The following is a 26,551-nucleotide window of genomic DNA, read 5'->3' as shown; positions in this document are numbered from 1 at the left end:
AGAACAGATGAGACTGGAGAGGGAAGACATGAAGAACAGATGGAAGATACAGGAGAGGGAGATGGGGAAACAGAAGAGACTGACAGAGAGTCCAAGCAGGAGAACCTGGAAAAAAGTGATGCAGAGTCAGAGAATATCAATGAGGTGGCTGTTGCTGAACTAGTGGACATAACCACAGAGGAGAATCTCATTGTCAGACAGGATTCCACAAGTGACACTGTGCTGGATTTGAGTGTACCCAAACCATAGAAATAGAATGAATAGAACGGTCTTGGAACCTCTAAACCTGGCAAGTTGACTGGTGAACTAATTGGTACACTCGCAATGGCTGCCTGGTATTGTGATGCAATAATTTCCATTGTAATATAGAATGTTCCTTCAAATGATGTTAACTGATGTGGCTCATGCAATAGAATGGAATTTGTGTCATGTCAGTTGAGTATAATCAAAATATTACAGCACATATTGATGAGTACACATAGGAGCAAAGTAGGACGTTAAATAAAAAGTGCACCGTACACTTCCTTTTTTATTTTACTTCCTGCTTTGCGAGTGTACCCATAGGAGCAATGACCACCAGTCCACCATTATGCCATAGTTTACTTGAATGGGGACATTCGTTCTATTCATTCTATTTCTACGATCCAAACCCCCTAAATCCAGAGTGAGCCATCAACCTCTGAGAGGCTTGAGTCAACGAAACATGCATCTGAGCAAGGAGAGGTGACATCAGTCAAGTAGTGTGATGGGTAGAGATAATGCAGAGGATACTGGGGGAGACAGAGATGGAGACACAGAGGGAGGTGGAGATAGAAATGAAGTGGGACAGTGGAGGAAACGTCAGGAAAGAAGAGGACTTCATAATGGAAGTCAGCGCTGACCCCAGTGCTGACCTCATTGACGGCGAATCTGTCAGTTTTGTCATCAAGGAACTCGACATTGATGATGTCACAGACAGCAAGCTCGAGTTTGCTTCGGAGAGTACCCGTGGTGCCGAGCTGGAGGTCATTACCAATGACATTGAGAAGATAAGACAAAAGCTCAAACCTATGTCTCCCAAAACTCATAAGGTACCAAAGGCTACCCCTGGCTTCCACCCTGACAAGATGCTAGTGCAGTGTTTGAGCTAGCAGAAAGTGTGCAGTGTTTGGCTTGATAGGCTCCCAGTCTGTGTTTCATTTATTTTTTATTTAACCTTTATTTTAACTATGCAAATCAGTTAAGAACAAATTCTTATTTACAATGACGGCCTACCACTGCCAAACCCTGTGTATAGTACCTCCTTCCAGTCCTAGGCGCTACGTTTTTGTATGTTTATCCATGTGGTCACCACCTTACACTTCCTTTCTTTGCTCCCTTCATCTCTTCCCTCTTCTCTCCTAATAAATTGTTATTTTTGTGTTTTGTCACATTCTGATTGCGTAAGCGTGACGGCTGTTATTTCTTTCTTTCAGACATCAGACAACCCCTCGCAGAAAGAGTACGAGCTTCAGAGAGAGAACCTTAAGCTTTCCTCAGAGAAGCTGGAGCTCCGCTTTCAACTGGAACAGGCCAACAACGACCTACCCAGACTAAAGGTATGGTAGATACATTTTGGGGGGGATTTGACTAAAAACAAAGCTGCAGATCATTAGCTCCCTTTCAACTGGGGCCTTGAAGCCCAATAACTTAAGCCCTGGAACTAAGTTCAATCGGTTAAGACCTCATTGGCTAGGTGGATTTTAAGACCTTTGGTCTGTTAAGACCTGCCAGAGATGTTTGTTTTCCAGCTTATCCAATGATACCCTCTCTACTTTACTGATAGGACCAAGTTGCAGACCTCAAAGAGATGTACAACGTTCTGAAGAAGGAAAAGGCGGAGGTGGAGAAAAAACTGGGTCACGTCCGTGAGGTAGGTCTATCCTAGTCTTGTGCAGGGGTTAAAGTTCTCAGTCTCTGCGACGGATTTTAGTCATATGGATGACGCATTAGGTTTGAGTCTAAAATAATATTTTTTGGGGGGGGGGTTATTATTTAGGGGATAATATTAATATATTTTTTCAAAAACTGCCCTTTTTTCTGGCCTGTAAACCCAAACAAATCAGTCATTAAAAAAAGTCTGTCCGTTAAATTTCAAAATCCTGATGTGGCTCTTGAGCCAAAAGGTTTGGCATGGGATTTTTTGACTGAAAAAGTTTCAATCATGGGATTTTTTTTATGCTTTAATGCCTGCTTGTGTACGCTAGTGACTAGGTATCTACACTGAGTATACAAAACATTTAGATCATCTGCTCTTTTTGAAGATTTTATTTCACCTTTATTTAACCAGGTAGGCTAGTTGAGAATAAGTTCTCATTTACAACTGCGACCTGCCAAGAATAAAGCAAAGCAGTTCGACACATACAACAACATAGAGTTACACATGGAATAAACAAACATACAATCAATAATTGTATTTTCCATAAAATAGACTGACCATGTAACTACTTAATGTATTAATTTCAACGCAATATTAGGAAGGTGTTCCTAATGTTTTGTACACTCTGTGTATGCAGATGTCGTATTCCTAGTGGTCAGGCTGTAATTCTACTCTATCCACCTGTCTGTGTGCACTCTTGTTTTACTGACATGGCTTGTAGAGAGGTTCTCACTTTACAGTCAATTTAACCATCTAGTAAAAGTGTATTATACAACAACTGGATCACATGACTGAATGAAACTCTTTCCTGTCCACTGTAGGCGGGTCGCAGCGGTAAAACTGTGCCAGAGTTGGAGAAGACCATCGGACTGATGAAGAGGGTGGTGGATAGGGTGCAGAGGGAGAATGAGACGCTGAAGAAAACTCCAGCAGCACTGAGTCAGGAACAGCTCACAGCTCTGGAGCGCAAGCATGAAAAACTCAAGGTGAACTCTAGTTGAACTACTTGTGTAATAAGGCATGAGATGTCCTATTACATGTTTAACAACCAGTGGAGCTCTTATAGCCCTTCAAAACTGCTCGAAGGTTATGCTGTTCAAGTTCAAATGTTTTTAAAATGTATTTTGTCCTCTTGCTCTCCATCTTCTCTAGAATGATTACGAGAAGCTCAAGAGAAACACAGAAACACAGCTGAGCTCCAGACTAGAGACCAAAACCAAAGGAGTGGAGAAAATTGTGATGGAAAACGAACATTTACGGAAAGAGATTAAAAGGGTATGTGTTCCGCCCCGTCCCTTTTCATGGGATGCATAGTTACAACATTTAGTCAAGTCTCAGGACTCATTTAAAAAAATGTGTTGCAGGAGACTGAGGCTGCGGAGAGGCTGAGGATGGCCAAGACCAGTCTAGAGATGACCAATGAGAAGCTGGAGGCTGAGCTGGAGGAGGCCAGACAACAGCTAGTGGCAGCCCAGTCCAGGGTCATCCCTGAGGGGGTGGAAAGTAAGACCTGGAAGGCCACTGTGGTAACAAGGTGAGGGATCCATTGAAATGAACGAAGTTAACCACTCAGTCCTCACGCCTGTTCTCATCTGACTAAAAGACACGAGTGAACTGACTAACCCTGTTTCTTGGACTGTAACTACTTAATGTATAACCTAGAACAGGGGTTCTAAAACTTTGTTTCGTGACCCGCCAATTGAGGTGTCTTTTGAGTCACGACCTACCATAAGGGTTGAGCGGTGGAAAAACATACATAGACCAAAGAATAAGTTAAAAAATATATATAATCTTGGCAGCAGAAAATGTTGTAGTTCAGCTAATTTCCTGCAATTCTACACATTTTACCATGGATAATGCTGTGTTTATGCTCAAACATTATAACAAAATCAATGGGGGCCTGATTGTCTAGTGTTTCTTTTGTTGATTGTACATTCTCCAAGATTAGAGGCTACACTGCCTTTCAAAAGTTTGGAGTCACTTAGAAATGTCCTTGTTTTTGAAAGAAAATCACATTTTTTGTCCATTACAATAACATCAAATTGATCAGAAACACAGTAGACATTGTGAATGTTGTAAATGATTATTGTTGCTGGAAACGGCTGATTTTCTTATGGAATATCTATATGGGCATACAGAGGCCCATTATCAGCAACCATCGCTCCTGTGTTCCAATGGCACGTTGTGTTAGCTAATCCAAGTTTATCATTTTAAAAGGCTAATTGATCATTAGAAAACCCTTTTGCAATAATGTTAGCACAGCTGAAAACTGTTGTCCTGATTAAAGAAACAATAAAACTGACCTTCTTTAGACTAATTGAGTATCAGCCTTTGTGGGTTCGATTACAGGCTCAAAATGTCCAGAAACAAATAACTTTCTTCTGAAACTCGTCAGTCTATTCTTGTTCTGAGAAATTAAGGCTATTCCATGCGAGAAATTGCCAAGAAACTGAAGATCTCGTACAACGCTGTGTAGTACTCCCTTCACAGAACAGCGCCAACTGGCTCTAGCCAGAATAGAAAGAGTGGGAGGCCCCGGTGCACAAGTGAGCAAGAGGGCAAGTACATTAGAGTGTCTAGTTTGAGAAACAGATGCCTCACAAGTCCTCAACTGGAAGCTTCATTAAATAGTACCCACAAAACACCAGTCTCAACGTCAACAGTGAAGAGGCGACTTGCCTTCTAGGCAGAGTTCCTCTGTCCAGTGTCTGTGTTCTTTTGCCCATCTTAATCTTTTCTTTTTATTGGCCAGTCTGAGATATGGCTTTTTCTTTGCAACTCTGCCTAGAAGGCCAGCATCCTGGAGTCGCCTCTTCAATTGTCCGGATGGACTGGCCTTCGTATCTTAAAGTAATGATGGACTGTTGTTTCTCTTTGCTTATTTGAGCTGTTCTTGCCATAATATGTACTTGGTCTTTTACCAAATAGGGCTATATTCTGTATACCACCCCTACCTTGTCACAACACAACTGATTGGCTCAAACTCATTAAGAAGGAAAGAAATTCCACAAATTAAAAACAAGGCACACCTGTTAATTGAAATGCATTCCAGGTGACTACCTCATGAAGCTGGTTGAGAGACTGCCAAGAGTGTGCAAAGCTGTCATCAAGGCAAAGGGTGGCTACTTTGAAGAATTTAACACTTTTTTGGTTACTACATGATTCCGTGTGTTATTTCATAGTTTTGATGTCTTCACTATTATTCCACAATGTAGAAAATAGTCAAAATAAGAAAAACCTTGGAATGAGTAGGTGTGTCCAAACTTTTGACTGGTACTGTACAAAAAATTGCAATGCACAACATTTTTTATCCCGCGACCTGCATGGACCCCTGCCACAACCTACAAGTGGGTCCCAAGAACAAACATCTAGATCTGGTAGAATACCAAGTCAACGTAGACTACAGTGGGGTGTCTTGAAACTAGATGGCTGACTAAAAAGGGGTTGGTTTCCCTCCCTTCAGGATGTTTGAGAGTAAGATGAAAGCACTGGAGCAGGACATCAGCCAGAAGAACTCCAGTCTCTCAGAGCTCAGGCTGCAGCTGCGAGAGGCCAGTGAGAGGGAGGAGAAAGCACAGCGAGTCGCCAGCCAACTACAGGAGCAGGTAAGCGTAAGAGCTCCACACAGTCTGCGCAACGGCTCCGACGTGGCTCCATAGCTCTGATTGCGTAGACTGTGAAATCACTGTGCGATTCTTGATTTTTCTCATTGGTTGAGTCTCAAATGGCACCCTGTTCCCTATATAGTGTAATACTTTTAACCACGGCTCATAGGGCTCTGGTCAAAAGTAGTGCACTACATACAGAATAGGGTGCCATATATGATGTACCATTGTCGTTCTGGGCTAATCAAAACAGATTGTTTATATAAAGAAAATGAAGTAGCATTCTAGTACTATGCTACATTATTTTAATGGTGGTGAAAACAGTTTTTGTTTGTTCTGAAGGTGAAGCTGTTAAACAACTTTCCCACCGCAGCAAACACTGAGTCAGGCCTCGCCAAGGAGTTCCAGTCAACGAGGTGAATATATCCCATAGGCCAGCTCTTCAATGTAGACAAACTTGTGATACATCTAACCTGATTGCCTTTGCATACAATAGCATTACAAACATATGGTTCACACATAGCTAACATGGGAATGCGTTATCAAAATGTGTTAGCTATGTGTGAACCATACGTTAATGTAAACAACAAAGTGAAGGAAATTGAAAACAGCATTTATGTTTGTAATATCTATTACTACACCGACGGGTCAAATTTGGTCATGAAAATTAGACATTTGATTTGCCATCCGTTAGTCACACAGGAATGTCTATCCCGTTTTGTCTTTAGATTGACCAATAACCAGCTGGAGAAGGAAGAGCTGGTACAGAAGCGTAGTGACTACACAAAGAAGTATGAGACAACCTCTGCTGAGCCAGGTGAGACATGTAAAAGCAAAGTGGTCCTGTTTGACAAGTTTCCACTTCGAGGTGGAAGATGTGCATTATTGATGTGTTCATGCATGTTCTGTGATGTCAAACAAAACTTGTACTGTTCAGGAATGCTGCAGAACCTAAACAGGCGCAGTAACTAACTAGCACAATATGCACATCAACAAGTGTCATGTTTTTGTCGTCAGGGTATGAGGAGCTACAAGCCCTGCTGAAGGCCACTGGCGAGGAAAAAAAACAGTTGCGGGTATTGTGACTTCTCCGATCTATTACCTCATCTATTTGGGTTGTTTTGAGTGTAGAAAAGTAATAACGTTTTGTTTTTTTTATCTATTCCTCTGTGAAAATATTTTTGATTACCTTCCCGATTCCAGGCCGAAGTAAAAAAGATGAAGATGGAACTGGAGAACTTTGACCCGACATTCTTTGAGGAGATTGAGGATCTGAAGTTTAATTACAATCTGGAGGTGAAGAAGAACATTGTTCTGGAGGAGCAACTGAAGAAAGTGTGTGAACAGTTTGGTGTAGGAGCTGCAGATATCCCTGATGTGTCCATCAGCTAACACAGGATGGATATTGTGCCTTTTAAACCATTACATGTCTTAAATATATAGTATTTATATGGTTTTAATGTGAATGTTGTCTAGATGAAGTTGAATGTCGGTGTTTCTCCTCCTGTTGGCAGTTTTGTTTTGTTCAGACAATGTAACAGGGATTTTACATACTTGTCAAATAGTTTTTTACATTTGTATACAGTGCCTTCAGAAAATATTCATACCCCTTATTACACATTTTGTTGTGTTACAGCCTGAATTTAAAATAGATTTTTTTTTATGTTGATCCATCTACACACAATTCACCATAATGACACAGTGAAAACATGTTTTTAGAAATGTTTACAAATGTATTGAAAATTAAGTACATAAATATCTAATTTGCATAAGTATTCACACCCCTGAGTCAATCAATCAATACATGTTAGAATCACCTTTGACAGTGATTACAGCTGTGAGCATTTCTGCGTACGTCTCTAAGAGCTTTGCACACCTGGATTGTACAATATTTGCACATTATTGGTTTTACAATTCTTCAAACTCTGTCAAGTTGGTTGTTGATCATTGCTACAGACATTTTCAAGTCTTGCCATAGATTTTCAAGCTGATTTAAATCAAAGATGTAACTAGGCCACTCAGGAACATTCAATAACTTGGTAAGCAACTCCAATGTAAATTTAGCCTTGTGTTTTAGATTATTGTCCTGCTGAAAGGTGAATTTGTCTCCCAGTGTGTTGGAAAGCAGACTGAACCAGGGTTTCCTCTAAGATTCTGCATGTGCTTAGCTCTATTCTGTTTATTTTTATCCTAAGAAACTCCCTAGTCCTTGCCAATGACAAGCATACCCATAACATGATGCAGCCACCACCATGCTTGAAAATATAAAGAGCGGTACTCAGTGATGTGTTGGATTTGCCCTAAACATAAAAAGCTTTGTATTCAGGACATAAAGTTCATTTCTTTGCCACATTTTTTTGCAGTTTTACTTTAGTGCCTTATTGCAAACAGGATGCATGTTTTGGAATATTTTTATTCTGTACAGGCTTTCGTCTTTTCACTCTGTCATTTGGGTTAGTATTGTGGAGTAACTACAATGTTGTTGATCCATCCTCAATTTTCTCCTATCACAACTGTTTTAAAATCATGGTGAAATCCCTGAGCAGGTTTCCTTCCTCTCTGGCAACTTAGTTAGGAAGGGTCCCTGTATCTTTGTAGTGACTGGGTGTATTGATACACCATCCAAAGTGTAATTAATAACTTCACCATGCTCAAAGGAATATTCAACGTCTGCTTTTTTTATTTTTTGCGAGGCATTGGAAAACCTCCGTTATTTGCGGTTGAATCTGTGTTTGAAATTCACTGCTCAATGTCATTGCTGGGGGGTGCTAGAAAGTTGGCTGTCAGAAGTATTACAACTTAAACTTGCTTTTATTACATCTGTCTGCATATTTCAAGACATGACATATGGGGGTATAGTGAGATACCCAATGTGCTGGATAATTATTTTCTCATCACTTATTTAGATATTTTTTTATATATTAAAAACTTGGAAGTAAATCAATCCGCCATCATTGACACGATGGACAAATCAAATTATTTATTATTGAAATAGCATGGGCGGCTGAGAAGAACAAATTGGTGCAATTTAGGACCAGGTGGAAAGTGACGATGCAGGCACTGGGAATGGGGGTGTGAGCATGCATGTCTGGGCAGAAGAGATGTGGTTACTGTTTGTATGTGTATACGTTTGTTTTGTTTTGAATGAGAGAAAAGGGACAAAAAAAATATTTACAAATTAAATGAACTTCTCAACTAAGGGACATTACAGATAATTATACCTTTGGGGTACAGAGATGAGGTAGTAAATCAAAAATAATGTTATAAAAACATCTATTCAACTTATGTAACTTAAGAAAATATTGAATACCTGACATTTCAGCTTTTCATTTTTAATTAATTTGAATTTTTTTAAATCTAAAAACATAATTCCACTTTGACATGAGGTGTTGTGTAGGCCAGTGACACAATCTCAATTTAATAAATTTTAAATTCAGGCTGCAACATAACAAAATGTGTAAAAAGGGGTGTGAATACTTTCTGAAGGCACAGTATGTTGGCTAGATTGTGTTTGATACGTTTTCTATTGCGTTACTTCTATCAATAAAGCTGATTTAATGTGTACATCAGTGACTACAATGGCCGAATTGTGCTTTTAATTTAAGGGCAAAAACAATTTAGAATAGCTTTTGAAATAGATATTTGGTAAAAAGATATGTACATGATACTTAGGCTACACATATTCCATATATTTACAGGCTTTTTATTTGGCAGGTTCGTTCATATTGGAAGACAGGTTAAACCAGATTGAACGCTGCACTCACCATTGTTTCACTGGTGACCCCACTATTTAGTCTGGTTCAACCATACTAATGGAAATACAGTATGGAAGCTTACAGTCCTGGAGCCAGGCCCCTAAATCTGGGCCGTCAGGCTCTCTTGTGGTGACGACGTCTCAAAAAAAAAAAGTGAAGGTCTGTCCCAAGAGTTAGAAAATGTGTGATAGTAGTACAGCAATGGTAGCTTTCTGTGTTCCATAAGAGACATTCTTAGAGTGTTCAGGACCATCACAGGATTCACGCATTAACCCAACAGAATTTTTCACCAAACCTGGGCCGCCAAACAACTAAAAATGATCTTATTGGATAAATGTTGCATTACCATACCTGTATGAAATAATTATATTATGCCCAATAATATCTTGAAATGTTCTTAGTGATGTAGAATACACAACCAAATTAGCCAGGTGTGCCAGACATATAACAATGTTAAATTACTGACATAATTGTGGTTAGAATATGCCCAAGAAGCTGTTATGATCAGTAATTGCTATATTTAATCTTCAAACATGGAAAATGGATATGTACATGTGAATAGACATGGATGTGAGCTGATGACAATGACATTAACGGTTTTCATTAACAGAGGACTGGAAACGTTTTGCATACATTACAATGTAAAATTCCATAGGAATGCCAATATGTTTTAACCTAATATCTGGATGATGAGAGCAGCAAACCATTACACATAGTTAGTCTAAATCAAGATGTATTCTAATATAATTATATTCCATACAGGTATGGTAATGCAAAATGTATCCGATAACACCCAATTGAGTTGTTTGGCGGCCATATTGGAAAAAGGCTTCAGTGGGGTTAATGCTGTAGTGGCCCTGTATCTACAAATATTTTTTAAACCCTGTTCTAGCCGAGCATGTGAAATGTGGTGTTCCTATCACCAAAGTTACAATTCAAAAAGCGTAGCTGCCCCATTACATGTAATTTAATGGTTAAGCTTAAAACGTTCTAATGTCAATGGCACAATATGGGCAATTTCTTTTTTTTCTTTTTTTTTTACAATAGTTGTAGCTAGCGCATTCAAAGTAGGTTATATTATATATAATTTGAAATGTAATTTCATGACCTGTCATGACTTGTTAAACAAAGTTTAAAATGTATCCGGAGTTCCTTTTTAAAGCAATTTATACAGGTCCATCTAATATGTACTGTTGACCTGAACATTGTGAGAATGTATCTGATGGATAGCTGTGAATCTAAGCTTTCTAATGCTATATGATTACAGGGTATACGTGAGCAATAACTTGTTGTATACTGAGATTGTCTGTCATAGGGTAAAATCCCTATGGGAAAAATGAATGGGATGGAGGGATGAATGAAATTGATAACACAGAAAGCTGCCATTGCTGCACTGCTATCACACATTTCCAACTCTAAGGACATAGACCTTCACATAATCACTATGAGACATTATTACCCAAAGTGAGCCCGACCGACCCCACTGACTCATGGATTATTACAAACAGGAATGTTTCTTAAGACTCCGGGCGGCTCCTGGTGGATTTAGGGATAAAGGTCTTCTGACCTAAATAGGACTTCCTGGTTAAATAAAGGTTAAGGGTCAAACTGGATGTCCTGCAGTCTGCTGAAGCGATGTCCGTTTAACTGAGATAGAGATGTAAACAAGTCCTTGCTGGCGATGTGATACTCTCGTATGGTCCCGTCGACGTGGATGACCACAGGCCGAGCGTTCAGGATGGTGTCGCCGTCCGGCCATCTCAGCCCCAGGTGATGACGATGGAGCTACAGACAAACAAACAAACACTGGTTTTACCACTTAAATGTCAAAGCTCCTGACCTGGAGGAAACAAAATAACACACTTTTCATAATTTCATTATGGTGTGATGAAAGAAAATCTGAAGACATACCACAGTCCAAGTCTCAATTTAATTGCATAATAGGAGCCTCTGGTGGGTTCTTGAGTGCTTACCTTGACCAGGGTCCCATCATTACAGTGCCAGACGATGCCCTCAACACGGCCCTCCTGGCTGTCCTGGAACCAGGAACACAACTGCTGGAAGTCCACCGGGGGAGGGTTCCTGATGTGTATACTCCCATGGGCAACCAGGACATGGACAGGCTGCTTTTTACTTCCCAACCCTGTCAGAAACGACACAATATTTAGATGATTTGCTAAAAGGCCAGTTCAGAAGTGCATGTGTACATGTACAGTGGCGGACTTGGACTGTATGTCACATTTACCATATGGGTTCCCATTGACGTTGGTTCCAATAAGCTCCAGGGTTTGCTCCAGGAGATCAGCCAGTGGTACCATGGTGATCTCTAGCAGGTCTTCATTCTCAGCACTGGGCCTCAGAACCAGCGCTACACCAGCATCATAGTCCACAACAGACGAGTGCCAACAGTACTGCTTGTTGTCTTTCTCCACTGGAACCCAACCTGAACATACATTGAGAAAATACAATCAGTATTTTAGTTCCCATATAAAGGACATACTGTTTGTAAATAGAAAATAGTGAAAAGCGAGTGAGTGACAGGCCTTTTAGTCCAGGACTAGGGTTAATCAGTGTCCGGGAAACCAGCTCGAGGAGTGTGTCCATTATATAGTGTGTCCCACCTGGGATGTGTCCGTGGTCATCTGGTACAGGCTGTCCATTGTGGTGCTGAACTCTGTGTGCCGGGACCCAAGACTCTGGAACCGTCTTAAAGTCTTCTTTCACATTCCAGGTGAAACCTTTGCAACTTTTGTGGGAATACTGATGCTTCTTGAACCTCTTGTCTGCCTGCTTGGTGGGCTTCCGATCTAGTCGAGCCCAGAGGTATGATTGCCCTGGGAAAGAAAGAAACCATTTACAGTGTAGACATTTCATTGACGGAACTTAATTTTTTCCATAACGAGGGCATAAAGGCCCAGGTGTGTGGACTGCAATGTTAATTTATGTTAATTTATGCAGTGTTCATTTATGCAGTTCAACACTCACCTTTATAAATTGAAACATAGCAGCAGGTGCCATCCAGCTTTTCTGTGGCAAGTGCACAGTCAATATTCGATTCCAGTGCTATAGGGTTCACATGTTTGGTGGCTACAACCTGAAATTGCTGTTAGAAAAAAGATAGCGAAAAGGGACATATCATTACACACGAGGTCATTAAGGTGAAGATTTCCTGCATAGTAAGTGCAACTGACTGTCTTTTATAAGCAGCTACCGGTAAATCAAAGTTGCTAGAAATATATATATATCAATCATAACCTAAAAACTATGGTCATATTTTGTTGTATTGTGCCATATCAATTGAAATGTGTTTGTTGTCATAGAATATACATAAAGATATGTGCATCTTATGGTGTTCTCACATATATTCCTCTAACTCTGGGGTAAAAAAAAAAGCAAAATAACTGTTCTCTTTGTATTCACACTTCTCTTGCCTTTGAATGAGGACTCAACTCTTTTGCCAGTTCATTTCACCTATTTTGTGATTTGACTTTTCCTTGCCATCACATTGCTAATGTTTAGAAAGTTACCAAGATCTTTTTCTAACATTCCACTCTGGGTGTTTACTTTGTGCACGACAAGCCATTCTATCAGAATGTGTTTTCAGACAGCTAGATATACTAACTTACATTTTGGAGGCTAATAGATTGCATTTAGTAAAAAGATGAGAGAATAATTGTAATGAGAAGATACTATTAACATGTAAATATAATAGGTAACAGAATAAATAGCAGTTTATTCTGTTATTCTGTAACACCGTTTCCCCTGCCATAACCCCTCATATTGGTGCTACAAAAGAGAGAAGATGGTGAAATCACCCTTACAGTGGACACATTTCAAGAGCTCAACTGGGCCGTGTTCAACTGGACAAGGTTGAGATAGAAATGTATGATGTAGCTAGAGCAAACATCTCTTTGGTATATTTAATATTAAATCACGTCAGCTTTAGTCATGGCATTTCTATCTGCAACGTTCCACGTTTTCGTACTGAACATGGCTCTGGTTTTCATTCAATGGGGTAACATCAGACTGCATCACTAACCAATAAACTGCTGTTGTGTTGACGTATTAGCTCGTTAGCATTAGCTTAGTATCCACCTAACTATGGTGCAGAGTAAGAATAATAACACAACGTAGCTATTAGGAAAACAAATACAAAATTAATCTACAAAACCATTAATGTATACAGTAGTATTTAGGATATATTCTATATATATATCTATATATATTCTATATTTGAGTTATTTTACCTGGCGTACGCTAACTAGTTAGCGATCTAACGTTAGCTGCTAACTGCAGTAACTCATACTCACTTGACATTCGCGTTTCCTGGATTGTTCCTCTTTCACCTCAGTCAAAAACACACAAGATATCTTTTGTTGCACAGAACCGAAACGTCGCATTATGGCAGACTGATAGTTCCGTAACGACTTTAATACGGAATAATTCAGATCAAAGAGAGAAGTTATTTTCTGCCTCGAACTCGCTCATTCCCGGGTATAGTAACTGTTATAACACTAACACTATATATTATTGGGCATGCGCAAAGCGAAAATCGTCAGTACGAACACCGGGTTGTATTTATTATAGATCCCCATTAGCTGCTGCTACTCTTCCTGTGGTCCAGTAAAATTAAGGCAGTTTATACCATTTTAAAAACATTACAATACATTCACAAGGTCTCTTCTCCACCGGTACAACATATCTGTAGTACAAAATCCACGTGTACATGTGTGTATGTTATCGTGTGCGTATGCATGTGTCTGTGCTTATGTTTGTGTTGCTGCTTCACAGTCCCCGCTGTTCCATAAGGTGTATTTGTATCTGTTTTTTTTTTAATCTAATTTTACTGCTTGCATCAGTTACTTGATGTGCAATAGAGTTCCATCTAGTCATGGCTCTATGTAGTACTGTGTGCCTCCCATAGTCTGTTCTGGACTTGGGGACTGTGAAGATTCCTCTTGTTTTGTGGGGTATGCATGGGTGTCTGAGCTGTGTGCCAGTAGTTCAAACGGACAGCTACAACTCGGTGCATTCAACATGTCAATACCTCTCAAAAATACAAGTAGGGATGAAGTCAATCTCTCCTCCACTTTGAGCCAGGAGAGATTGACATCCATTTTATTAATATTAGCTCTCTGTGTACATCCAAGAGCCAGCCATGCTGCCCTGTTCTGAGCCAATTGCAATTTTCCTTAGTTGATAGTGTTGTTAAGAAGGTAGAGTAGCACTTTATTATGGACAGACTTCTCCCCATCTTAGCTATTGTTGTATTAATATGTTTTGACCGTGACAGTTTACAATCCAGGGTTACTCCAAGCAGTTTGGTCACTTCAACTTGCTCAATTTCCACATGATTTATTACAATATGTAGTTGAGGTTTATGGTTTAGTGAATGATTTTTCCCAAATACAATGCTTTTAGTTTTAGAAATATTTAGGCCTAACTTATTCCTTGCCACGCACTCTGAAACTAACTGCAGCTCTTAGTTAAGTGTTGCAGTCATTTCAGTCGCTGTTGTAGCTGACATGTATAGTGTTGAGTCATCCTCATACATAGACACACTGGCTTTACTCATTAAAGAAGCCTCTCCTGCCAGTAGATGGCAGTGAAACGCAACCCTTACAAAAAACGATTGCTCTTTTGAAACTGCAGTAAAAGTTCAGAATCTGCATTCAACTGTGGTATTTTGGACGCAGTAATTGTAGAATAACTGCGGTGTACTTACTTGCAAAATTACTGCAGTATTTTCAGCATACTGCAGTTACAGTATACTGCACTCTAACTGTAGTTATACTGCACTCTGACTGCAATATTTTTTTGTAAGGGAACAGTCTCCACCAACCCAAAACGTATTCTCTAGGCCAGTGGTTCCCAACCTTTTTAGGTTACTGTACCCAGAGGCATCATGCCCATAGGGGGCACAGGGAGACATGCCCCCTTAGATTTGTCCTGTAACAATAATAATTTACAATTATAATTTTTTGGTTTTGTTTCTCTGTAATACTACTAGTCACCTTGCAATTTTATGAAAGCCCATTTAGCTTCCCAATCTCCCAACCTTATAACTAATGTTAGCTACCAAGAAGCCATTTCAAGCTATCAATTAAGTTAGATTCACTAGCTTGTCTAACTATCTTCGCTGGCATGCCTGGCATGCTGGCATGCCTGATGGCAAGGTTGGTAGACTTTAGAAAAGCATGCAATAACTAAACATACTGAATAAGACTCATATTCCTTTCTGTTACCCAGAATTTAGCAGAGAACCATATGTAGTTTCTTTTAAAAAAGAACCACCAGTCAGGAGGATACAGAAAGCTCAAGATGTATGCTTAGTTATGCAGAAAAATGTAAATATATATATTTTTTTACATAGAATTAAGCATAATCAGCGCAGGAGCTCACCGGCACCTCAAATGTTCTACTGCTTGAGCTCCTGTTCCTCTTATAGAATATTAGCTCAAAAGTACCTGCAACGAAAATTGGGGCGGCAGGTAGCCTAGTAGTTAGAGTGTTGGGCCAGTAACCAAAAGGTTGCTAGATTAAATCCCTGAGTTTACAAGGTAAAAATCTGTCATTCTGCCCCTGAACAAGGCCCACTGTTCCTAGGATGTCATTGTAAATAAGAATTTGTTCTTTTTATTTATTTTATTTTACCGTTATTTTACCAGGTAAGTTGACTGAGAACACGTTCTCATTTGCAGCAACAACCTGGGGAATAGTTACAGGGGAGAGGAGGGGGATGAATGAGCCAATTGTAAACTGGGGATTATTAGGTGACCACGATGGTTTGAGGGCCAGATTGGGAATTTATCTTAACTGACTTGCCTAGTTAAATAAAGGTACATAAATAATGAGTACCAGAACCTATTTCAGTCCAAGTCAAGCACTGAGCATAATGATTATGGCTGTAGATTGCAGGAAAAAGTTGTTTCAGGTGTTTGAAAAATCTACATTTATCTAACTAGGCCTCTGCGAACCAACTCCAGCCACCCTCACGTACTTTGTGCCCCCTCAGATTTTTGGGGTGCATGATGCCCCTGACTGTACCACCAGCTGCATTTTTTTTGACTGTACCACCAGCCCTGAGTTCCTCGGAAGTACCCCCTCATGTGCATTGTACCAGTAAGCCTATGGTCTCTTGAGTCCTCTCAAGAACACACTGTGGATAGGCCAAGTACCCCCAGGGGTCCTAGTACCCTTGGTTGGGAACTACTGGGGATAGGCTAAGTACCCCGAGGAGTCCTGGTTGGAAACCACCGCACTAGACCCTACCCAATAAATCAACATTTTAGTAGCATTCATTTTTTGCTGCAACTCATAAAACAAAATGTGACTTAAAACTGTAAAAAAAATACAAGTTGGACAGACAAATCAAATGAATCAATAAAGAAACTGAAATAAATAGATGACAGTGAATCTAGGCAAAGGAAAATATTTTTGTTTGATTGTTTACAATCATTTATAAAACAAAAAAGACATTGAATTATCAGAAACATTATCTGAAAAAAACCTCTGCAGAGCTCTATTATTTGTACAGTTCCTAATACTTATTTCTGCTGTTCCTGTTAGTCAACAATATATTTTGCTAATGTCTTTTCAGCACTGTAAATCCCCCTCAACATGGCTGTATATTGCTACTAAGGGCCATTTCTTGTGGTCTCTGGATTACTGACGATGATGTCACTGGTGGACTTCCTGTCTCCATTCTCCTCTCCTCCTTCTCTCTGTTGTCGGTCCTGCAGATCCATCTCACTGTCTGTGTGTCTCCACATCTCAGTCTCTATGTCATCCTTCAAGTTGTGCTGTCCTCTGCGCCAGAATTGGATTGGGAAAACACCCCTGGTCATTTGAAGTAAATTTAAAGGAAACATGGAGAGAAGAAGAGCAAATGGTAACATGTTACGCCAACAGTTATAGTGCATTTTTTACCACAGACACGTCAAAGGGGGTATAAAGCTGAAGCATCCGTTTAGTATATTTTCCCACCACCAAATTTGGTAGTGAGAAAAAAGTCCAGTCACGGATGGAACTAGGTGAAACTGAGCCGACATTCTGCCAGTTTTCTCATCGATGAAACATCTGATCTCAATACATTTTTCTTTTCCAAAACTAAACTCTTGTATGAACACAATGCACTACATTTTATAGAATACATTTTTCTTTCCCCAAAACTAAACTCTGGTACGAACACAATGCACTACGTTTTATAGACTTGACGCTTTGCCAAGTTTTTTTTTAAATTACATTGTTTAGAAGGAGTGCAAGGTTGAAATGAGTTTTTGCACATGCGCACTTCACAGAGGAGAGGTTCCCTAACGGAAATATGCAAATACACGCTACAACGAGCCATTAGGATCTCGTGCTTGGCTTTGCCCACCTCTTTGCTTGTTCTGCCTACTATGCTTCATTTGCTTCCACTGTAAACGACACAGATGAACTATTTTGGGTTAGTTATAAATATCTTCACGTATAATCATGTATAAAATCCTAATAATCAACGTATAGTATAATATGTATAACATGCTTATGATCAAAGTAAGTACACAGCAATATAAACATAAGACCCACGTTTTGTAGTAACACACTGCTACTGCCGCAGCCAGCGAGAGTAGAATGATGAGGAGCACCGTAGATATTGCTGAAAGGATAAAGGTGTGTCAAATATATTATAACAATCTAAAATGGAATCTGATCATAAATGTAATTGACAATACAAAAAAAGCTATTTGAGGATGACCACCTACCTCCGACAGGGCTCTCGGTGTGGTTTGTGGAGGTGTTTTGAGAAGGAGAGGAAACGAGGGAGGAAGAGGTGAAAGACAAAAATGAGATGAGAGGTGGAGATGAGGGAGAGAAAGAGCTGGGGAGAGAGCGAGAGGATGTGGGAAGTAAGTGAGAGAGGGAAGTGGGACAAGGGGGGGACGAGGGGGATGGGGAGGGAGGAGGAGAGGTGGAGATGAAGCTGGTTGTTGACTGGACCAGGTAAGTGGTCGTTGTTGTGGTAGTGGGGGCCAATCTTGAGACTTGTGTTGTTGATTTAGGTGCTGGAACTTTAGGTGTTGTCTTGACCCTGATTTTCACAGTTTTGGTGGTAGTTGGTGCAGATGTTGAGACTGTTGTAGTGGTCATAGTTTTTGTTGTGGTCTGGACTTTAGGTGTTGTGATATCCAAAGGATTCTCTAAATCTGCATGGGGTGAGCGAAGGCATCAACAAGTAAATTTTCTAAAGTAAAGCACATTCAAACTATTTTTCAAATGCATTTTTCATTGCTACATGTTTATGATCAATGCTTTGCTTTAGTTAATTTAACATGCATGATAATTAAATATATACAAGTTATATGTACCTGTTAAATTGAAACAAAACACATGAAAGGGTTTGTTTATCGGTGCTCTCCATGTTATTAACCCAATGTTATTCCTGCCACATTTCATGCTCTGCACAATGCGAGGGATAACTGCAATCTGTTCATCTATCCAGCCATATCTGTTTGAAAGACCACACATGAGATATTATTTTGTAGTGGATATTTAACCCTGCTCTGAGATGTTTTATTTGTGCTGTGCTTTTTACAAATGTATTGGTCAAATGTATAATGTCTCTAGGAGATGTACGGTACAGATCTCCAACTTTAACACTACAGGAATTGTTACTTCTTGGAATTTATATAAATAAATGTTTTACTATTTTGGTTAAACATGTAGAACTATCGACGTAATTTAACAAGTCTATTACCTCCATCACCCTGTATATGCACACATACACAATTTGCACTCCCTTAAAGGGGACGTACCCAGTGGGACATTTCTGCCACCACCCCACCCTACAGTGTTCAGCATACCCGCATGTCTCCAGTCCATTTTGTTGAGCAGTATGGACCTGTTCCCTGGTCGCTATTGTGATGTTAAGGAAGAGGCACATGGCTCTAGCCTGAGAGGCGTTCAGGGCATATTGATTCCCGTAAGACACCATGGACACTCCAGAGATTCTGCCAACCTCAGGGAAAACTGCACAAGTCAAATCCATCAGACGGAATGTATTGCAATAAGAGTAGACTACACACAATAGTAGTGAAAACTGCAAAAAAAACATTATTACTATTATTTAAATAGATCTACGTGTAATGCATTATAAGACTTGTCATAAGTTGTTGACTTTGAATAACTTGTTATGTCTTACTATCATCTAAAAATGATCCTAAATAACTTCATATGTTTCATCCATTAAAGAAATTCCACATAGAAATACATGACATATTATAAGCACATTAATAAGACATGGGTGCTCATGCATGCTGATAACAAGTAATAAAGCATTATTTCTGATTGCTTCAGGGAAGTGTAATCAAAATGGTTATAAATAAGTATTGCCCGGGCCCATAACAATGCAACGAAACTCTAAACATTTGCAGCATCCCTTCTTTCATATTGATACATTTCCCCCAAAAAATCCCATCAAACCAAAAAGGTGCCTTACCTTTAATGAGATTGAATTCAAAAGTCAGTGCATACACAGCCATGGTGAACAGAAGGCAAGAAAAGAGCCAGACCCTTGCCATGGTTTGTCTGGTAACATTTAATATCAGACTCTTAATGGTGCACTATAGTGAAGATGCTACCAGAATAAAGAGAGTGAACGGGACAACTTTCACCAAACATAATGTCCACTTCCAGGGGTGACGACAGAGGCTTAGTCCAAAATCTCCCCCCCCCCCCCCACACATGTATGGGCCCTGGTCAAAAGTAGTGCTCCTTAAAGGGAATAGGGTTCCATTTGGGACACAGTCAGAGAGGACACTGGGAAAGAGGAAACAGGAAGAGGGGCCAAATCTGTTTGGAGCCCCCGAATCAAGGGCCACTGGGGGCCACACATACCTTTAAAAACCAAATGGGGGCAGCTCTGGAGCACAGCCTGTTCTGGATTCACCTCTCACACATATATGTTTTTATTATTACATAATAACATATGAATTGTGAAATAACATATTTTATTTATAGAATATATGATATAGCTATATTCTGGGTTCAGGAGGGCGAATGTGAGCATTTGACCCAGGATGAATTCATCATGAGATGTGATGAAATGTCATAACAAACAGCCAATGCATTGTCTACAAATGCACATAATATCATATTTAGCGGTTGATTTAGAACACAGTTTCTGCCAGACAGGAAAACAACAATCAAGGACCCATTCCTCATTTCGACAGGACCGGTTTTCAACCACTTGTGTTTTTGTTTCACCAGCACTTAGGTCTAGCAGAGTTATGGTTGGTGTGACAGGCCAATCTATAAGTGGAGGAGGAGGCTCTTCTTCACAACATAGCACTGATTCTCAAGGGGTTTTCCCTCTGCTGCTCTTTGACCTGGTGATTGGACGCTCATCCCATCTCTTTAGATCAACATGGAACTGTAAGCTACCTGCCAGACACTCACATCAAAGAATACAGGCTACAACGTGTTCACATAACCCAGTGAGGGTTAGTGGGTGCAACCAATTGATTTTTAAAGAGAGGCTTGGCTGAGGAAGATGTGGCTTCGTTGTCGGGTTACTGCTTGAGATCGGAAACTATGTTTTAAGAATGGGACACATTAACGAGTGATGTTCGGAATCAGAATTTTTTTCTCTCACACATAACATGAAAGAATTGCCAATTCCCCTTCCCATAATGACATCAAGAGAGTCATTAAGAAGAGTGGAGGAAAGCCATTGTTGAATGAAAACAACTCATCAAACTACTAAACGATGCCACACTGTTCCTCCATCTTCCTGATAAACAACATAAACACACACAGAGGAAGTTTTTTTTTTTTTATCCAGTATTTTCTCTGCGTCACAGATTTTATGGTCTCATCTTCTGATCTGTAGATTTCCACGGCAAAACACCACATTTGATTGGTCCCATAGGAAACACAGGAAGCGGGTCGTAATGCAGGCGATATTAGAATTGAGTCTTGGGATGTAATGCATGGTTCATAAACTGAGGATTGGAGGGGAGGGGGGGGGGATCCTATCCTTTAAAACAGTTGCCACACTGATACAGTTTTGTGTTGAAATCTACAGTGGATCGGTTTATAGCAGTGGTTCCCAACCTTTTTCAATTACTGTACCACCAACTGTATTTTGGCCTGGAGTACCCGTCTGGCTTTGTACCTAACTTGCATATCTTAGACCACCTTTTGCAAAACTTTAAATACGAATGTCATCAGTGAATACAAATTTCACTGTTAAGTGTTTTGTTCACAGAATAGTAAGACATTATTTTCATCAGAAGAGAAATGTGTGCACTTAAGTTAACTGTTTCCGGCAGTCAGTAAATACTACTGCACAAAATTATAAATCATCCCATCAGTGTCATACCATGTACAATATAGGAAATATCTAGGCAATGGGACTGTCTAATGTTTATTATTTGTTACAATATCGTGGGCATGCATAGATGCAGAGAATGAAGTTGGGTTAGTTCTAAGTAACTTTGGGTTAGTCGGAAGTCATCTCCAACATTGTGACCTTCCATCACAGAGCTTTGGTGTGGATTGAGGCCAATACATTCATATCAGTTGTGTTCCTCCACTGTATTCATCTTTCCTTTTTTCTATTGTGGATTGTGTTTCTGTGCACCAATGGTCTAGAAAACTATGAGCAAACCAGCCTATGTTTTGAATACATAGATTTGGATTGGGATGATACCGATTAATGAATCCAGCACACAATGTGCTTATTTTTTATAAAAATAATTATCAGGAATAATATTTGTTTTGATGTGTATGAAATCTTTTGGTAAAATATGCATGAAAGGAGAGTAATTCTGCACCTTTGAATATTAATGCTTCCAATTTTGATCATAATGATTTAGTGACTGCAAAAGAAAATGTATCTATCTACATGGGAATTTTAAAAGACAGACTAACTTTCTGTTTTGTCTGCTTGGACTCGATAGATTAGTATGATTTCGTTGATCTTTTTTGAAGGCAGTCGTGTTCTTTTGATGAATGTATTTGCAATTTTCACATTATAATATAGTTTTGATTCATATATTTATCTTTTGAAAATGCATTTACTGTTTTGAAAATTGACATTGTTCAAAAAAAATGCTTGCACGGAGTGATAAAAAATGTAAATTGTACGTCATCTGAATATCTCAGTGTTAAAGACCTTGTCAAGTACATCCTGCCTGTTCAAGGTTACTGTAGAATACGGCCCTACACAGGTCTTGTGTCAAGGCCATTCTTCCTGGATACCACGCCAACCCCTAAACAATACATCCAAAGCGCTTCATTCATAGAATAATACAGGAATTTCCCCTATTAAAATTTGTATAGATAGTTTTATTTTATTTATACAGGGACCTGGTCCAATAGCAGCAGGGGGAACACGTTTCAGACAAAACAACTTACATACACTAACACAACATTAAACAAAACTATAAACACACATACACTACAAAAATGACATATTACGTTAAAAACACAAAAGTCTTGACTAAAAACAGCTGTCCTAAAGACAATTACACTCTTCTATCGTATATACACCGATCAAGTGTTTAAACTCCACCAACAAAACTAGATCATCAAATTTTTAAATGTTCAGGAGAGAATTCCAGGACCACGGGGATAAGTAACTAAAACTATTTCTACCATGACCTGTTCTAATTTTTGGTACTGTTAGAAGCAAATGAGAATGGGACCATCATTTATATTTATTTACCGACCTGACTGAAAAAGAACAGATAAAATGGCATTTTACCCAATATGGCCTTATAAATCAGTGTATACCATTGTTTAAGCCTACGCAAGGTCAATGACGACCAACTGATTTTTACAGTTCGTTCCAGTCATTGGCAGCAGAGAACTGGAAGGAAAGGCAGCCAAAGTAGGAATTGGCTTTGGGGGTGACTAGTGAGATATACCTGCTGGAGCATAAACTACGGGTGGGTGCTGCTATGGTGACCAGTGAGCTGAGATAAGGCAGGGCTTTACCTAGTAGAGACTTGTAGATGACCTGGAGCCAGTGGGTTTGGTGACGAGTATGAAGCGAGGGCCAGCCAACGAGAGCATACAAGTCGCAGTGGTGGGTAGTATATGGGGCTTTGGTGACAAAACGGATGGCACTGCATCCAATTTGTTGAGTAGAGTGTTGGAGGCTATTTTGTAAATGACATCGCCGAAGTCGAGGATCAGTAGGATGGTCAGTTTTACGAGGGTATGTTTGGGTGAAGGATGTGTAACGGATGTGAAATGGCTAGCTAGTTAGCGGGTACGCGCTAGTAGCGTTTCAATCAGTTACGTCACTTGCTCTGAAACCTAGATGTAGTGTTGCTCCTTGCTCTGCAAGAGCCGTGGCCTTTGTGGAGCGATGGGTAACGATGCTTCGTGGGCGACCGTTGTTGATGTGTGCAGAGGGTCCCTGGTTCGCGCCCGTGTCGGGGCGAGGGGACGGTTTAAAGTTATACTGTTACATTGATGCTGTTGACCCGGATCACTGGTTGCTGCGGAAAAAGGAGGAGGTTGAAAGGGGGGTGAGTGTAACGGATGTGAAATGGCTAGCTAGTTAGCGGGTACGCGCTAGTAGCGTTTCAATCAGTTACGTCACTTGCTCTGAAACCTAGATGTAGTGTTGCTCCTTGCTCTGCAAGAGCCGTGGCTTTTGTGGAGCGATGGGTGTGTGCAGAGGGTCCCTGGTTCGCGCCTGTGTCGGGGCGAGGGGACGACGTAAAGTTATACTGTTACAGATGCTTTGTGGCGAAATAGGAAGCCGATTATAGATTTAATTTTAGATTGGAGATCTGGAAGGAGAGTTTACAGTCTAACCAGACACCTAGGTATTTGTAGTTGTCCACATATTCTAAGTCAGAACCGTCCAGAGTAGTGATGCTAATCGGGCGGGCAGCGACCGGTTGAAGAGCATGCATTTAGTTTTACTTGCATTTAAGAGCAATTGGAGGCCACGGAAGGAGAGTTGTATGGCATTGAAGCTCGTCTGGAGGTTAGTTAACACAGTGTCCAAAGAAGGGCCAGCAGTATACAGAATGGTGTCGTCTGCGTAGAGGTCGATCAGAGACTCACCAGCAGCGAGAGCGACATCATTGATGTATACAGAGAAGAGAGTCGGCCAGAGAATTGAACCTTGTGGCACCCCCATAGACTGCCAGATGTCCGGACAACAGACCCTCCGATTTGACACACTGAACTCGATCAGAGAAGTAGTTGGTGAACCAGGCGAGGCAGTCATTTGAGAAACCAAGGCTGTTTAGTCTGCAGATAAGAATGTGGTGATTGACAGAGTCGAAAGCCTTGGCAAGGTCGATGAATACGGCTGCACAGTAATGTCTCTTATCGATGGCGGTTATGATATCGTTTAGGACCTTGAGCGTGGCTGAGGTACACCCATGACCAGCTCTAAAACCAGATTGCATAGCGGAGAAGGTACGGTGGGATTCGAAATGGTCGGTAATCTGTTTGTTAACTTGGCTTTCGAAGACCTTAGAAAAGGCAGGGTAGGATAGATATAGGTCTGTAGCAGTTTGGTTGTAGAGTACCTCCCCCTTTGAAGAGGGGGATGATCGCGGCAGCTTTCCAATCTTTGGGAATCTCAGACGATACGAGAGGTTGAACAGGCTAGTAATAGGGGTTGCAACAATTTTGGCAGATAATTTTAGAAAGAAAGGGTCCAGATTGTCTAGCCCAGATAATTTGTAGGGGTCCAGATTTTGCAGCTCTTTTAGAACATCTGCTATCTGGATGTGGGTGAAGGAAAAATGGTGGAGGCTTGGGCGAGTTGCTGTGGGGGGTGCCGGGCAGTTGAGCGGGGTAGGGGTAAGCCATGTGGAAAGTATGGCCAGCGGTAGAAAAATGCTTATTGAAATTCTCAATTATGGTGGATTTATTGGTGGTGACAGTGTTCCCTAGCCTTAGTGCAGTGGGCAGCTGGGAGGAGGTGCTCTTATTCTCCATGGACTTTACAGTGTCCCAGAACTTTTTTGAGTTTGTGCTACAGGATGCAAATGTATGTTTGCAAATGCTAGGCTTAGCTTTACTAACTGCCTGTGTATATTGGTTCCTAACTTCCCTGAAAAGTTGCATATCACGGGGGCTATTCGATGCTAATGCAGTATGCCACAGGATGTTTTTGTGCTGGTCAAGGGCAGACAGGTCTGGAGTGAACCAAGGGCTATATCTGTTCCTGTTTTGTTTTTTTATTAACGTTGCATGCTTATTTAAGATGGTGAAGATGGCACTTTTAAAGAATTACCAGGCATCCTCTACTGACGGGATGAGGTCAATATCATTCCAGGATACCCCGGCCAAGTCGATTAGAAAGGCCTTCTAGCTGAAGTGCTTTAGGGAGCATTTAACAGTAATGAGGGGTGGTCGTTTGACCGCAGACCCATTATGGATGCAGGCAATGAGGCAATGATCGCTGAGATCTTGGTTGAAAACAGCAGAGGTGTATTTGGAGTGCGAGTTGGTTAGGATGAAATCTATGAGGGTGCCCGTGTTTACGGATTTGGCGATGTACCTGGTAGGTTCATTGATAATTTGTGTGAGATTGAGGGCATCAAGCTTAGATTGTAGGATGGCCGGGGTGTTAAGCATGTCCCAGTTTAGGTCACCTAGCAGCACGAGCTCTGAAGATAGATGGGGGGCAATCAATTCACATATGGTATCCAGGGCACAGCTGGGGGCAGAGGGTGGTCTATAGCAAGCAGCAATGGTGAGAGACTTGTTTCTGGAAAGGTGGATTTTTTTAAATTAGAAGCTCGAATTGTTGGGGTAGAGATCTGGATAGTAAGACAGAACTCTGCAGGCTGCAGTAGATTGCAACACCGCCCCCTTTGGCAGTTCTATCTTTGCGGGAAATGTTATAGTTAGGGATGGAAATTTCAGGGTTTTTGGTGGTCTTCCTAAGCCAGGATTCAGACACGGCTAAGACATCCGGGTTGGCAGTGTGTGCTAAAGCAGTGAATAAAGCAAACTTAGGGAGGAGGCTTCTAATGTTAACATGCATGAAACCAAGGCTTTTACGGTTACAGAAATCAACAAATGAGAGCACCTGGGGAATAGGAGTGGAGCTAGGCACTGCAGGTCCTTGATTAACCTCTACATCACCAGAGGAACAAATAATGTTATCATGATGCCACTTTGATTGAAAGACGTTGTCATGGATGTTGTGTCTGTTCATTCTTTGTAGTGATTCACGTGGAACCAAAGCAGGGTAGTGGGATTTGTTCTACTGTGTGTAAATAATACATCCAAAGGGGAGAAGGGTTAGTTTCCTGTCCACTTCTGGGGTA

At 40.5% G+C, this 26,551-nt stretch overlaps 3 protein-coding genes across 4 annotated transcripts in view; 1 reads left to right on the top strand and 2 right to left on the bottom strand.

Annotated features, from left to right (window-relative positions):
- cep290 (centrosomal protein 290) overlaps positions 1-9,068 on the top strand; it is a 52,452-nt gene extending 43,384 nt beyond the window's left edge. Inside the window, exons 44-53 of the mRNA XM_055933424.1 lie at positions 1,455-1,577; positions 1,805-1,891; positions 2,719-2,883; positions 3,050-3,172; positions 3,262-3,431; positions 5,361-5,502; positions 5,845-5,918; positions 6,231-6,319; positions 6,520-6,578; positions 6,706-9,068. Coding sequence (XP_055789399.1) covers positions 1,455-1,577; positions 1,805-1,891; positions 2,719-2,883; positions 3,050-3,172; positions 3,262-3,431; positions 5,361-5,502; positions 5,845-5,918; positions 6,231-6,319; positions 6,520-6,578; positions 6,706-6,894 — 1,221 coding nt within the window. The 3' untranslated portion in view covers positions 6,895-9,068. The remainder of the gene's footprint in view (positions 1-1,454; positions 1,578-1,804; positions 1,892-2,718; positions 2,884-3,049; positions 3,173-3,261; positions 3,432-5,360; positions 5,503-5,844; positions 5,919-6,230; positions 6,320-6,519; positions 6,579-6,705) is intronic.
- Positions 9,069-9,184: 116 nt separating this feature from the next.
- On the bottom strand, positions 9,185-13,940 carry rlig1 (RNA 5'-phosphate and 3'-OH ligase 1). 2 transcript variants are annotated; one of them, XM_055933427.1, is made up of 6 exons: positions 13,568-13,940; positions 12,243-12,360; positions 11,801-12,091; positions 11,503-11,700; positions 11,231-11,400; positions 9,185-11,042 (listed from the first exon to the last, which is right to left on the bottom strand). In XM_055933427.1, exons 1-6 carry the CDS (start codon positions 13,655-13,657, stop codon positions 10,854-10,856), a joined length of 1,056 nt encoding a protein of 351 aa, XP_055789402.1. In that variant the 5' UTR covers positions 13,658-13,940; the 3' UTR covers positions 9,185-10,853. The 2 variants fall into 2 exon arrangements, with proteins under 2 accessions (XP_055789402.1, XP_055789403.1); XM_055933428.1 differs by having other exon boundaries at positions 11,879-12,091; positions 13,568-13,908.
- A 570-nt stretch (positions 13,941-14,510) lies between these two features.
- LOC129862078 (lymphatic vessel endothelial hyaluronic acid receptor 1-like) lies at positions 14,511-19,880 on the bottom strand. The gene is made up of 6 exons (XM_055933426.1): positions 19,735-19,880; positions 19,100-19,265; positions 18,605-18,744; positions 18,002-18,442; positions 17,826-17,895; positions 14,511-17,096 (listed from the first exon to the last, which is right to left on the bottom strand). Exons 1-6 carry the CDS (start codon positions 19,814-19,816, stop codon positions 16,895-16,897), a joined length of 1,101 nt encoding a protein of 366 aa, XP_055789401.1. The 5' UTR covers positions 19,817-19,880; the 3' UTR covers positions 14,511-16,894.
- Between the last annotated feature and the right edge of the window lie 6,671 nt (positions 19,881-26,551).

This window comes from Salvelinus fontinalis, chromosome 9 (assembly GCF_029448725.1).
Source record: "Salvelinus fontinalis isolate EN_2023a chromosome 9, ASM2944872v1, whole genome shotgun sequence".
Classification (NCBI taxonomy): domain Eukaryota; kingdom Metazoa; phylum Chordata; class Actinopteri; order Salmoniformes; family Salmonidae; genus Salvelinus; species Salvelinus fontinalis.
The sequence above is the reverse complement of the archived record's forward strand: the minus strand, read 5'-3'. Positions and strand labels throughout refer to the sequence as shown.